The sequence below is a fragment of the Melampsora larici-populina genome, assembly GCF_000204055.1.
Source record: "Melampsora larici-populina 98AG31 unplaced genomic scaffold MELLAscaffold_12, whole genome shotgun sequence".
Taxonomy (NCBI): domain Eukaryota; kingdom Fungi; phylum Basidiomycota; class Pucciniomycetes; order Pucciniales; family Melampsoraceae; genus Melampsora; species Melampsora laricis-populina.
The window spans coordinates 311,547-325,193 of NW_006768776.1; the positions used below are offsets into that span (position 1 = coordinate 311,547).

The window sequence follows — 13,647 nt, forward strand, 5'->3', positions numbered from 1 at the left end:
CAAATCAGATCATTGTCAACGTACAATACATCGACTCTGTTTATATCTTCCAACCAAGGCTTATCATTCAGTCAGGATCATCTGAGCTTGTTGTAATAGCTATTGTTGTATTTTTGCCACTTTGTTCTGTTCAATACCCTTGCTATGTATCATCTGCTCAGACGAACTCGTCGAAAACAATGTATGCAGTCGTGAGACGAGACGGATGATTAAAGTTGAACTTCTCATGTTTTAACTGGATTGATCAGAAGAAACTTCAAAGGTTATAGGAATTAGGATGGCTCTCATTTGACTGCAACTTGCTCGAATCATTCGTGGATTTTGTGACCTGTTCGGTTCCTCAAACAAAAGCCCCGAAAGCCCTTCGAGAGTGATGCTCGATCAGTACCGGTGCAGATTTCGATTGGATCCGGATCTGCATACATGTTGACCCCGATTGAAATTGAAGTCAATCGTCAAACCAAATCAATCATCGATCGACCTCATCTCTTTTCATCTTCTACAAGTCGAGATATCCATAACGAGCTGTTTCCTAAACCAGTCTTATCCAATCCAACAGCTCCGAATACATTCTTCATACAATGTCAAAACGTAAGTCCAGAATCACTCAAACCCGAAAACAAAAACAGAAAGAAACTTTTGATCAAACCAAACTCTTTTCGATTTTTCTTTATCAATCAATAGATCATCCTGATTTAATTCAATGTCGTAAACAATCTGGTATAGCCATTGGAAGGATGTGTGAAAAATGTGATGGGAAATGTCCGATTTGTGATTCTTATGTTAGACCTCAAACTTTAGTTAGGATTTGTGATGAATGTAACTTTGGTACTTATGGTGGAAGATGTATTATTTGTGGTAGTCCTGGTATTAGTGATGCTTATTATTGTAAGAAACATTCACATTTTTTTTCGCGAAGAAAACTTCCGTCGCTGGTTTTGGTTTTGGTTTTGACGTGTTTTTGGTGGCTTTTGGATGGGGATTTTGTAGGTGCGGAGTGTACGAGGTTGGAGAAAGATCGGGATGGGTGTCCTAAGATCGTTAACTTGGGTTCGTATTCTTGCTTAACCTTCTTCATTTCGGAAGAATTGAACCTTTATATCTTTTTTCTCTCTCTCTAGGTGCAAGTCGGACGGATCTATTTTACGAAAGGAAAAGACTTGTAAGTTACACGCGATTTGATAGCTCTATTGGCTGCATTTTCAACATCTTTCAAATCAACGTGATTACTGAATCGTTTTTTCTCTGTGTTTTTTGCGTGGTGGAATATTGATAGGGGTTTCAAAAAGGATGACAGTATTACAACTCTTCAGCCAAAATCCTTCAACTTATCTGCTCAATTTACTATATCATGTTATGATTGTTTTTTGCCAGAGGATATATAGTCACCTAGAAATTCACGACTTGTGTAATATAAAATAGGGAAACACCAATCACGTACTCTTCTCAGATTCGCCAAACACCACGCGTCTAATTAGTGATATCAGTCTAGACCTCGACTCATGCCAAGCCCAACGAAACAAAACGCTTGTCGCATTCAGCTGAATCGTTCTAATCCCTGCCAAACCCAGGAGTGTGATCCACACTCAATGGCAGTTGTCTGGGCTGTTTTAAGTAAGAAATTCAAGAAAGTTTCAAGACTCATTGAGGAATTACTTCTGTTAAAGACTTATGATTTCCAAGGCTATCAAAACCTTGCACCTTGTCTGAGGCATAAAAAGCTAATTTCGCACATCAGAACTTTCCTATGTGAAGCTAATGTCCAATGTATCATATCAGCTGTGATGGATGATTGCCTCCTGAAATTGATACAAGAAGGCGGTGTATATGTGTTCAAATTTGCTGATTCATGCGTGCAGATCTTTGATTTGTTGGAAGATGCCATAGATTTAGCCCACAACAAATATTACAACTTGTGTATGTACTGCCCCCTTGTGCAAACAGACAGACTTTGCGGTACAGGATTAATTGTTGGAAGAATTTCTTCTACATACAAGAGTTGCATTGAATGATCAATGCGACTTTGATTGCGAAAGGGGGTCTCTTACTAAGTCCCAGCCTCCTACTCTGGAGCCTGCGGAGGCGGGAAAAGTCGACTTCAAGGGCTCCATCACCTCTGCAGATTTTCTTTGCCTACGCTACTGTCAATATACTAAAATCAATACTCCCTGGCACCTGAATTTATATCTACCTCATTTCCATGTTGCATCATTCAGGCACCTCTCCTGCATGAACCATGTTTTGTCCAAGTCTTTTCAGAAAAAGATGTCAAAGGATTTCAAAATACTTGGAATCAAAAAACCAAATGTGCCAAAAGATTGCAATCAAATTTACTTTGAACTAAATACAAGATGTGACAAGCTTTCGAAGATGTGGACAAATTTTCTTGTTGTTAGGTGATACATGTGTGTCAATGAAAAATGTAGGATTTTTCCATTTCCATTTCTGGTGTAAAACGATTTAAATGATGAAGATAAAAGATTGATTTATTGTCCTTGCGAAATTTTAACTACAACCCTTGGTTTGTTTGGTTTGTCTTTCTATTCAGATGTTTATACCTATCCAAGAACTCATAACTCAGACCTTCCTCCTGATGGTCTCCCTACCAAGGTGTCAAGAAATTGTGAAACGATAGGTACTGCAACCAAGCAAAGCATAATGATGGCGTAGATCACTAAAGCTATTGTGGCTGTACCAGCTGCTCTTCGATGTCTTTTGAAAAGTCCTGATGTTCCTATAACACCACCTAAGGCACCTACTGTAACTCCAATGGTGAAATAATCCTCGTGAGTTTTAGCAGATGCCGGTCTAATCCTGAAGAGCCGAAACATAGGCGTCCTAAAAACTGTGACCTGTTATACAAGAAAAGCGAGATAATCAGTTCATCTTGTTATATGATCGGAGGTCTGAGGCAGCCGATTATATAGGTGATCTGCTCACAGCTATACCGGTCAGATAAACTAGCACAGCGCCTAGGTTTCGATCGCCTTTGGTAGCCTTGAGGAGCTCGAGGGCAAGCGGAGCAGACCTGGGTTTCAGGAATTTAGTGGTACATATATCAGTATAGGAACTGCTTTTTAAATCATGATGGTACTAACATTGATCTTCCCGCCCAATCTATGGCCTGTTCTGGTAAGAGTCCAATTTGACGGGCGAGGTAAGGCCAAAGTAGTAATGATAACACACAGTTGGGAAGAACGACCAAAAAGATTCTGAAGAAGTTATGATATAAATCACGCCGGTAATCAAAGATTGTGAACGCCAATCCGACCTAAAGTCAAAGTGCTGAGAGATCAATTTCCTTGTTCACCATGATGATAAGATAAGAAATCTACTACACTTACCGTGCCTGCATCCAAGACACTCTCTAAGATATCACCTGCCCCAGGAACTACGATACCTTCTTTCGAAAACGGGTCCAGGAAATCAAGATAGGTCATTTCTTTGTAGAACAAGTCGTAGGCTGATTTCAAAAGAGAAAAAAAATTACGGTCAAAATTGATGTTCACAGGAAGACCATTGAAAAAAGCTTAGCGTATGATTATACACACTCTGTTGTCTGTTAAGACCTATAGTAGAGCCTATGCCAAGGATTCCAAAGGAAGCCAACAAGCTTGTTGTGAGTGTGGGATGTAGCACCTTGGTCCAAGAATGCGGTATGATACGCCTACTGAAAAGCCATATCAGGCTGATCGTTGCGATGAAGATGACTTGAGATCTTTTTTCACCACCTGGTGTGTAAAAGAGTACCACGCCGACCATAAATATGATGACGTAAATGACCAGGTCAACTAGCCGGCTCAGTTTTTGTGAGAGAATTATGTCCGGTAAGGGTGCAGGGGTGGAGATGGGCTCCGGAATTATGTTGACAGCGACCATCCCACGAGAAAGTCCAGAGCTGGAAGTCTCTCCTGCTGTTGAAGAGATGCCCTCTTGTGTTGTAGGAAAAGACCCCTGTCCCTCGTCCCAGTCTGTTTCGGATTGTCTCTCATGATCACGCCGGCTAGTTGTAGGCATTGTAAGAAATGTAGAATTTGAATTCGCTTGAACTATTGGGCTGGCCTCGTATGCATTTCCGACTTCATACGTGTCGTTTTCTGACACTCGACGTTGTGCCTCTGGTAGAGAAGAGGGGGGTCTCATCGGCCGAACCTGTGGCGAGTACGCATCAAGGGTGACTGCGCGCTGCCGTGGAGTTTCTTCATCTTCCGAGTCGCTTTCTTCCGGCTCTGGTGTTGGAATCCATCTTTCATCTTCGTATGGAGGGTGACGAATCGTCGGCATGTGCCCCGCCCGGCTGTGACCTTTGCTTTTATTTCGACTTCGGCTGCGACTTCGATTTCGACTTTGTTCCTCAGAGCTAATTGTTCCATCGGCTTCAGGAAATGGAATCGCTTTGCTGATCAATTTACACAAGAGGATGTCTATTGTCCAGGTGATGAGTATAGGGGGGAAGAACCATGCGCATATCAAACCAATATGCCTAAGAGTCAAAGACGAATGTACAGGCAATCTGTCGAGCGGGATTTTAGACCTCGACAATGACGTTCTAACGTTTGAAAATTTCAACCAAAACTTACGTAATAAAGGATGGGGTCATGAAGAGACCAACAGTACTGAGTGACCAATTCACAGCTGGCCTCAAACTTCCCCTAAGAACTGGCAAGAGTCGATGTGGGGAGACTTTGTGAAGGAAGAGCAATGAGATGAATAGAAGAAGCATGCAAATGATCTAGCGTTCATTGGAATTTTGATAATGATATGTCAGTTTTCTCGTACTTTGGGTTCCCCAGTTGAGCGCGGATTCGGTCAATCTTGGGTCAGATACTCATGACCTGATCCTGAAGGCTCAAGAGTTCGAGATAAGATGCTCATACCCCCAAAAAGAAAGATGAAAACTTACCGACGGTGGAAACAGTATTGAGTACTTGTTTAAGAGCAGATCTATCGCCCAGCATGGGACAAGCAAAGCAATGATACCCAGTGGTACTTGTACATAATTGGTGAATACTGTGCGTGACTGAGCGCGCAGAGCCTATTAAAAGAGATAATAGTGACATGATAGGATAAAGGTCAGTGAATCGATGGAAATGATAAGCAATCTACTTCATATACGTACCTTTTTGGTCGCACGCCATATCACTGAGACATGAGGCATTTCTTGTGCGGTATGTGTGGTATGCTGAAGGAGATTTTGATTTCTGCACTCGGAATAAGTAATGGGGGATGAAAGAGCTGAGCGACATCTCGTGCTACGAGTCTATTCAATCCTGACTCTGTGCGAGTCCAGAGCAAGCTGATCCCCGAGATGTTTGAGAGATGGAGAAAGAGCCCATTGGGACTTCCTCGTTGGGACTTGGCCACCGAGAATGATGGCAACAGTTTCCCAAGTCTCCCTCAAACTGAAAAAAATATTTATAGCCTCTCAAGTATTCCAATATGTTGTTGATGTAATGTGGTACAAATCCATTTGCAGTTTCCAAATTTATCGCAACGTTTAGCACGAGCAAGAAAATATGGGGCATTTTGATATGTTGTCTTTGCAACGCAGAAAATAGCGATAAGAATACCGAGCAACGACACAGCACGAATTGGACAACCAACATCGACCAAACTAACCTATGCCGTGGTCGCAACGATATACAAACCGGGTGGCTTCCTTGACGTTGATGACTCAGCGACGGCATAAATCGTAGACCCAACTTCAGGTTCTGCTGCCCGTACCTACCAGCAATCCGATATGTAAGATCAAATTGGGATGTAAATGGAAGAGGGCAGAGTTTGACCATTTGCGTAGCTGTTCAAAGACTTGATCATGAAGAGATGTTCATCTCTCTACTTCATATTGGACTTGGAAGAAAGCGTCGTTTATGAAGTGAGGGGATGTTATCAATCTGAGGCTATTGGTTTATCGTTTGTGATTATGCAGCGTGGGCTTTGCGAAGATACAAATGGCTCAAGGGCTCAAAAAATCAACCCGAGGAACTGTTGCGGTGTACATCGATGTACTTCGGAGATGTAGCATTGCAATAGATTGATCATTTCCATATAAAATCAAGCATGTATGTATAAAGATGACTAGAGCCTGTGTTACCTCACTTACTCACACTTTCTACTGAATGTACTTTAAAGGGTTACTACAATATTTTTAGAATGGAAATAAATATTGACGGAGTAGGATATATCAAACGGACAAAGATAAGTAGCAAAGAACAAAAACAAGATCCCGTGTCTGCTTTACATCGCAGAAAGGACATAGGTTGATATAGCAGATACTTGACAAAATTGAGTATTTTCAACATCAATATAGATTCTGCCGGATGGACCAGTATAGGTTGAAATGTGTAGTCAGACAGTCTGGTGTGATGGTCCAGATTGCTTCTCTGTATTTTGCGCGTCTTCTCAGGCTCACAAATTGCACAGCTACGCGTTGAAGCTTCAGGGGTGGAACCCTCGACTTTCAGATCGGAAGTTTTCCTGCTGTTCTACAAGCGCCCATTGTGTTCTTCTCCTTTCGAGCCTCAGCAATTTCTGTAAGTTTTTGGGGGGTTGGATCAAGACATCAATACGAGGTTCCTCTCTGCTCTCAAGGTCTGTATGAATCGCCCACCTTGCTGTCGCAGATCACAAACCGGGAGATTAGCAATACACTCGGAGTTCATGTCTGTAGGGAAAGAACTACGGGAGAATGGTAATTGGCGGATATTAGTGAATGGACCTTGTGTATGTGAATTTTCAACAATAGATGACATACCCAGACTTGTATGGGTCAAAGCTGAAGCCACCGTGCTTGACCTGACAGTCCCAAGATTGCTCTACCAAGTATTTGACCGTGATTCCATACTTCTTGTAGATCAAGTCAGCATTGTGCCACTTGTTGTTTACTTTTTTCTTTCCGCCATGAATGATGTTCATCATGCTATAGGGAGAAGCAGAGCGAGCGGTAAATGATCAATAGATGGTGATAAGTTACCGAAAAGGTGTAAGGTTTGAGAGATGTCTATTTAGGTCTGGTGGGTGAAATGATGTGTAGAGAACAACTTACGTTCCATTAGGAGAGCAGTATGACAAAGACTCGGCTGAGCCCCATGCCCCTCCAGGTCCATCCCCGGTACATTTGTCCTGTGTTGAAGTTCCAACATCATCGCACAATGCAGTCAGAAAAAGTTCGCGAGCACTGCATTTGGTGCATAGTGTAGGAGTTTGCAAAACCTACGCTTCCAACAGTAACAAATGCACCCTATATCATCACAAGAGATCAGCTTTCATGGTTCGCCAAGAAGGAGAGAAGAAAAGATGTTGTAAGACCGGCGACGAACCTGATTACGAAGTATATCGGTGACGATTCGTGCAGTTGTAGTGTTCTTCAAAGATGAAATGAGTTCAGCCTCGTTGACTTCAGGGCGCGTATAGAAGAATGTTCCGTTCTTGAGCACGCTAGAGATTCCTTGGGCGGTGCTAACGCCAGACTCGATCACTGTTCGAGTGCCATTTGCAATATTCTTTTGAACGTGTTGTTGCCATTGGCTCAAGTAGAATGCATAATTAGACCACTATCAAACACGTACATCAGCATATGTCCACAACTTGAAGAAAATAGATCACTGATTTACCCTGGCAAACGCATCTGGCTCCGGTGTTTCGAGTGCCAATTTGACCCCAATCCCACCGGCAATTCCACCAGTGACGGCGAGCGCCACAGAGCTTGCAATAAAGATTATACTTCCCACTCCGGCAAGGATCGATAGCAGAGAGATAGTGGCGACGATGGTAGATGCAAGGGTGAAGGTTTTCATCAAGTCCCATAGCTCACCCTTGTGAGCTGGAGGGTATCTACAATGTGGAACATTGTTAATCGTACGTCAGATCAATGTATCAGTTGAAGATTCGTAGCGCTGAAGAAGTGATTGTAAACTCACAGATCTGATACCAATGTACCAGAGATCGCTATGGTTTTAGAAAGTTAGATTGAAGCGGAGCGGTTGATCAGTCAGTCAAGGGAACTCGAAAGAAGATGAGGACGAAGGTAATATAGCCATCCAAATGCTTCTAAGATCAAATTTTTAAATTTGAGGATGCTGTCTCTTACTTACATGTCACCATTTGAGTAGCAACTCCAACAGCCTCGTAGAGTTTATTGCGGAAGTTGTTCCATTCTTGTGCACCAACGAGGACTTCCCAGTCGGGCGAGTGAGCTGGGCTACAAATCTGATGAATTGCCCGAAATATCAGTAAAAGGACATCAAAAGCTGGAACATTCAAACTTACTTGACCAGCATGGCATTGCTCGCCAATCCCACAAATGAAGTTATCAAGACCTGCATGTGCAGCAAATTTCTGGATTAATGAAGTAACAGTAAACGTGAAGCAAGCCATGAGTTTTCCGTCTCTCTGTCTAATTGATTCATAGATGCAACTTTGATAAAATCTTGTCAGAAATCACCTGTAACGACATAGTGCTACCGTTGGGAAAGCTCTCGAGGTAAGAGTCTATTCCCCGTTGGATCCAAGTTGCATTGTTTATGTCGGGCTGTTCACAACTCGTATTGACAGCTACGTTGGAAGCAGGAGCTGTGCCACCCAACGAAAATGGGGATCGTGGTCTCAATGTGTTGAGGTGCGGGTGTCCATTCAGGTTCGCCGCTTGAGCATGAGCGGAAAGGAGAGCAAATGTCGAGAGAAGGACCTTCATCTCGATAGAACGAGTAGCTTTTCCAGACGAATGGACCATCGCTAGACTTGAGGTAAAGAATTGGTGACTCGGAAGGTTTCTCGGTTGGAGGGTGACCACTACTTAGCTTCTTGCTTACAAATGATGGTTTCGAAACGAAGGTGGGTGTTATTGTCTCAGTAAAGAGATGGACAGGCCAGGTGAATACGTGGTAAATAATGAAATGAGTGTCTAAGAGTGAATGACAGTGAGGGTGAGATCAATAGCACACCGGGCAAGTGATGGACTAAAAAGAGCAATGGCTTTCTAATCGGCTCCACTTCGAAAGCTTATAGAGCTCACTAGTCGACTTTCGCCGCAGAGAAGGACACAAGACCCACCCACACAGGTACAAGTTTCGTAACAAGGAAAGGCATGAAAATCTGTATGGTCCAAGCCCGAGACTACAGAAGCCGAGATATCAAACACAAACACTACATCATTGGCTCCGAATCAGCCCTGCGCGTCCTTCGCAGGAGTGGGTGAGTTTCATCGATCAAGCCAGCGGGTGAAAAAGCGAACCGCGGTTTGGGATGTTCAAGAAGACGAGGTTTAAGCTGATGTTCTGTATAAATCTCGAGAGCTTGAACGTCGACGTAGTCTTGAGTTAGCTTTTTCATCTCATGTCCCGCAGACTCGTATCAGGAAATATACATCCACAGAAATTTAAATAGACCCAAACATGTCTCGAACATACTTGAACATGTCCTCCAGACCGAAATCAAAGGTATGTATCCCATTTTAGTGATTCTCAGCTTGTGTCACTCTCTTTACGTTATATCTTGTTCTCACAGACAGCGAAGGTCGTAGTCGTACGCACTGACAAGGTCGTGTGGCGAAGACCTCGCAGGTCCCCTGCTGAACAAGCGTCTCTTGAAGAGAGAACCAAGAGGTCGGAATTGCATCAGGATACTCGATAGCCTCGAGTCAGGTATGCCCATATAGAACTCTGCCTAGAGATTGTACTCTGGAACGTGTTGAAACTAGTTTGATGGATTGCATCTCTATCGGTCTCCTAGACGACAGATCTGACGATGTCCCAGCTCAATCTAAGCTTCACGGAAGATATGAGTATGCAGACATTATGAGTTTTTCATACCGCAATCTGCTGTATCGGACTCTGGAGCAGCAAGGCAATTCATCTCCCTTGAACCATCCAAGTCACTTTCTTGAATAAATCCTCCCGAGCGACAAGATCGAGATTCATCTAAAGAATTCATAAAGGATGTTCCCGGTCATGCTGTTCCGAACATCGACATAAACAACCTCCGAATGTTTACCACAAAGAGATCGCGCGCATTCCAGCGATGGGTTTTTTGCTAGATGAGCTACAGCCAGAAGGCTTTAGTCAGTCCGGCAAGCAACGCATCTCTCGTTGAAACGGAAGTTCAACTGAAATACGTAATGATCCGACAACAAACAAACAAACAAACAAACGAAAAACAAAAAATAGTTCAGTGAATCAGATCAATGAAGGAACACTCATGAATGATGATAGTGATAAGGGATATTGTGTGTGATAGAAAAGGTTAATGAATAAAAGCAAAAACCTTCTACAATGTCAAATCAGGATAGAAAAATCATTGGTAGAAACATTGATTAGGTTCAATGTTGTGATTATTGAATGGTGGTATTTACTGCACCTCAGACCAATACTGGAACCACTCTTTACCACTCTTGATTTTGACATCTTTCGAGAGCCAAGCACTGTGACCACTCTCACCCACAACCCAACAAGTTTCCAATTTCTTGATTTTAGAGTGGTTCAGTAAACCCGCTCCACATTTGCTATATGAAATATAGCGCTTGATCAGGGAGGGGCCAAAAGAGAAAACATTTATAAAACATTTCTTGTTTATAAAATTGGATGGACTATGCAAATTAGATAGACAGAGTAGACTATGTGAAATATTTAATAATTTTAAATTTGTAAAATGAGAGTCTAGTCTTTCTTTCTTTTGTCCACTCCTGCTATGTAAGTGGCACACAAACAGCTCAACCCAACCTAAAAACCCATCCAAAAAACCCATGACAACCCAATTGATTTTTGGGTTTTTAGCCCTAAAAATCCAAAAATAAATTGGGTTGTCATGTTTTCTTTAGGTTGGGTCACAATGTTTGTGTACCGCTATAGCATTTGAGGGCCTTGGCAGCCTCCTCAATAGTTCTGTCAGGTACAATACCTTCTTTCATCCAAGCCTGAGACCCCACCAGGCACTCCATTGTCTTGGTGAGCATACTACCTCTAAAGGTGTACACACATTGGCTGCTGATGAAGGTGTACGCTTACAAGTGCATAATGTGGCTGAGATGGACAGGTAATTGTGTGCTAACTTGGAAAGTGTGGGGAAGTGGCATGTCCCTCTAAATGGTGAAAAAGGAAAACATAAAGAACTGTCAACACTGCAACTGCAACACAACACAACAGATTTTGACCCATTTCCATTGCATTGCAGAGTCAGCACAATAAAGCGCAATGAAACAGACCACAATTTTTCTCAAAAAAAAACTTACAACATTGTGATGTGGAGTAAAGCACAATATTGCCAAAATATTGCTTGCTGCAGCTACACAACTTCGGCGCAAGATTGCGCAAGATTTCACAAAAAATAGAGAAGAATGAGAAAAGAAAGACAAGTCATTTCTTTGATTTAAAATATTGTACTTGTATTTTAGATAGATATTGAAAATGATTCAATTGAAAAGAAAAGAAATAGGTATCACTCCACTATATCCACAATATAGCGGAGTGAACCAATATTTTGTTGTGGTTTTTGAAGACCAGGGGTTTTCTGACTCGGATTGCGGTGCGCTGAACCTGCAATATATTGTGGTCCTCAAAAACGCAACACAACCGCCACACAACCACAATAAGTTGTGGAGCGCTTGCGGTATGGGAACTGTTAGCTTGGTTTCAGAGTTACACATTGAAACAACATAAAACAAATAATTGGACAAACCTTTCACCATCCAAGAGGTGTTTGATCCCTTTTGATTGAGAAGTGTCCCTGCAGGTATTCATCAAGTTCAGACTTAGCCAAAGTCTCTGTAGTCCCTTTTGCAACTCCAAGGATGTTGTATTCATCAGTCTTGGCAATGCCATTGTGATTCTGAGGTGGAGGGCTTGTGTTGCATAGCTCAGATTCTTCTGACTGGGTATTGAGAGCAGTCTTGATTGCTGAAAGGGAAGAAGCCTTGTGTGTGGGGTAATGAACCATAAAGAACTTTGCTTGAAAGCAAGAGTTGAGGATAGTTGCGGGGACTATGACTTGATCAGTATCAACTGCCATGTCCTGGTACTCAATGAGCCACTCAATGATGATGTTGATTGAGTTGTTGAGACTTGGAAAGTTCAAGGCTTTGGCTTGATGAGTTTTGAGCTTGTGAATAACACATTCATACTCAGCTAGTATGACACAGCCAGTAGGACCATTTATGCAATACAAGCTAGAAACCTAGAAAAATTCTGAGTTTCCCAACTTGGACTTTTTGACAGGAAATTGTACTTTTTGGCTTTGTTTGAGAAGCTTGGAATCTGGGTGACTGATCCCAATTTTCCTCAAGTTTGAATCTTCAAGCACATCTTCACTGGGGCTCTTGAGGTTTTTCTGCCTTTCCCAGATTCTGAACTGAAGTTGGGGAACTCAGAAAGTAGAAGAAGAAACTGGGGTTCTACTTTGGATCCCATAAATATGCTACATGTCCGATTGTATGATCCCAAGAAATCTGATTTCACAGAAATCACCAGAAATACATAACTAGTTTGGTATATTGCACAACTGAAAGCTAATTGATCAAGAATATTTATATCTAAATAGTACAGCTATTCCAATAAAGATCGTTTTTTTTCTGAAAATCTTGTTACAGTTCAAAAACCGGGACTTGTTTCTCCGTTGTTTTGAAGAATACAGGAAAAATAAAACATCTAAAATCAACTTTTGTCTCATTTTTTTGGCTGTGGCAACAATATCCTTCAAAAATAGTTGTCAATATTTCTTGAAGCAGCTGTACGTCAGAGACCAAGTAATAAACTTTGCTTCATGAAGGCTGAGGGAAATCTGGAAGCCCCTTAAACTTAGCAGGGGCGCACTAAGGAATATATGCAGATCCCATCTGTGACTGCATAAGTTGTTGTCCAACTCATTGCCCTGACAACTTTCCACTTGAACTGCTCTCATTTTTCACCTTTCTCTCCAATTTCACTGAATCTTTGCTGTTTCCAAATGGGCCAATGCCCCCCTGATCCTGATACTCAGGACAACTAAACTGCTTGGGACATCCAGTTGATGTATGATGAAATAATGGATGTGTTAGTCACATCACTCCCAACAGGTCAATTGGCTGAAAAAACAGCAAAACCACAAAAATCATCCTCAACCACTCCCAAAAATCAACCTCACCCTCCAAGACCTCACAGGACTTGTCTCAAGAACCCCAGCCTTGCTAAAAGGCTTGAGGAAGTGTCATTTAAAACAGGGCCCTTCTCTGAGCCCTCTTGAGGAAGCCCAAGATATCACTGGCATTCCTCAAAAAACCTGCATTGTGTGATTGCACCCAGGAGGCTCTGGCACCAAAGCCAAAGCCCTTGGAGTACTGGTTCAAACATTGCTGGATGTATCAAAAGCCATGTTGGTCCCCAAGACAAAACAGACCAAGTTGGTCAATTTTGATGTGGATTTGGCAGCCAATAGCCTTGTGCTGCTTGGTTTAATCCAGGAGCAGGCTAGCATCATGGAATCTTGGCAGGTGGTGTTTGATCCAAGTTGTCAGACCATCCCCATCCTTACTCCCTCATTTTTTGTGACAAACTCTTAGTTTGAATTCTGCAATGAAGTGCTGTTGAAACAATTCAGCATGCTGTCTGATCAAGTAGCAAATCTTGTGTTTTCTGTCATCCCAAACCAGCACCAACAGCAACAGCCAGGGCAGCAGACACG

At 42.3% G+C, this 13,647-nt stretch overlaps 3 protein-coding genes across 3 annotated transcripts; 1 reads left to right on the plus strand and 2 right to left on the minus strand.

The window, feature by feature from the left end:
* Positions 1-581: 581 nt before the first annotated feature.
* MELLADRAFT_84904 (uncharacterized protein) lies at positions 582-1,294 on the plus strand (the record flags this gene model as incomplete). Its single annotated transcript, XM_007408280.1, has 5 exons — positions 582-591; positions 685-888; positions 991-1,050; positions 1,122-1,162; positions 1,277-1,294. The coding sequence occupies 5 exons, from the start codon at positions 582-584 to the stop codon at positions 1,292-1,294; spliced, it is 333 nt and encodes a 110-aa protein (XP_007408342.1).
* Positions 1,295-2,570: 1,276 nt separating this feature from the next.
* On the minus strand, positions 2,571-4,958 carry MELLADRAFT_84905 (uncharacterized protein; the record flags this gene model as incomplete). Its single annotated transcript, XM_007408516.1, has 8 exons — positions 2,571-2,852; positions 2,941-3,028; positions 3,099-3,271; positions 3,345-3,463; positions 3,552-4,483; positions 4,581-4,683; positions 4,780-4,827; positions 4,904-4,958. 8 exons carry the CDS (start codon positions 4,956-4,958, stop codon positions 2,571-2,573), a joined length of 1,800 nt encoding a protein of 599 aa, XP_007408578.1.
* A 1,596-nt stretch (positions 4,959-6,554) lies between these two features.
* On the minus strand, positions 6,555-8,731 carry MELLADRAFT_84906 (uncharacterized protein; the record flags this gene model as incomplete). The annotated part of the gene is made up of 9 exons (XM_007408515.1): positions 6,555-6,678; positions 6,755-6,919; positions 7,046-7,212; positions 7,320-7,553; positions 7,614-7,833; positions 7,920-7,947; positions 8,094-8,208; positions 8,269-8,391; positions 8,444-8,731. The coding sequence occupies 9 exons, from the start codon at positions 8,729-8,731 to the stop codon at positions 6,555-6,557; spliced, it is 1,464 nt and encodes a 487-aa protein (XP_007408577.1).
* Between the last annotated feature and the right edge of the window lie 4,916 nt (positions 8,732-13,647).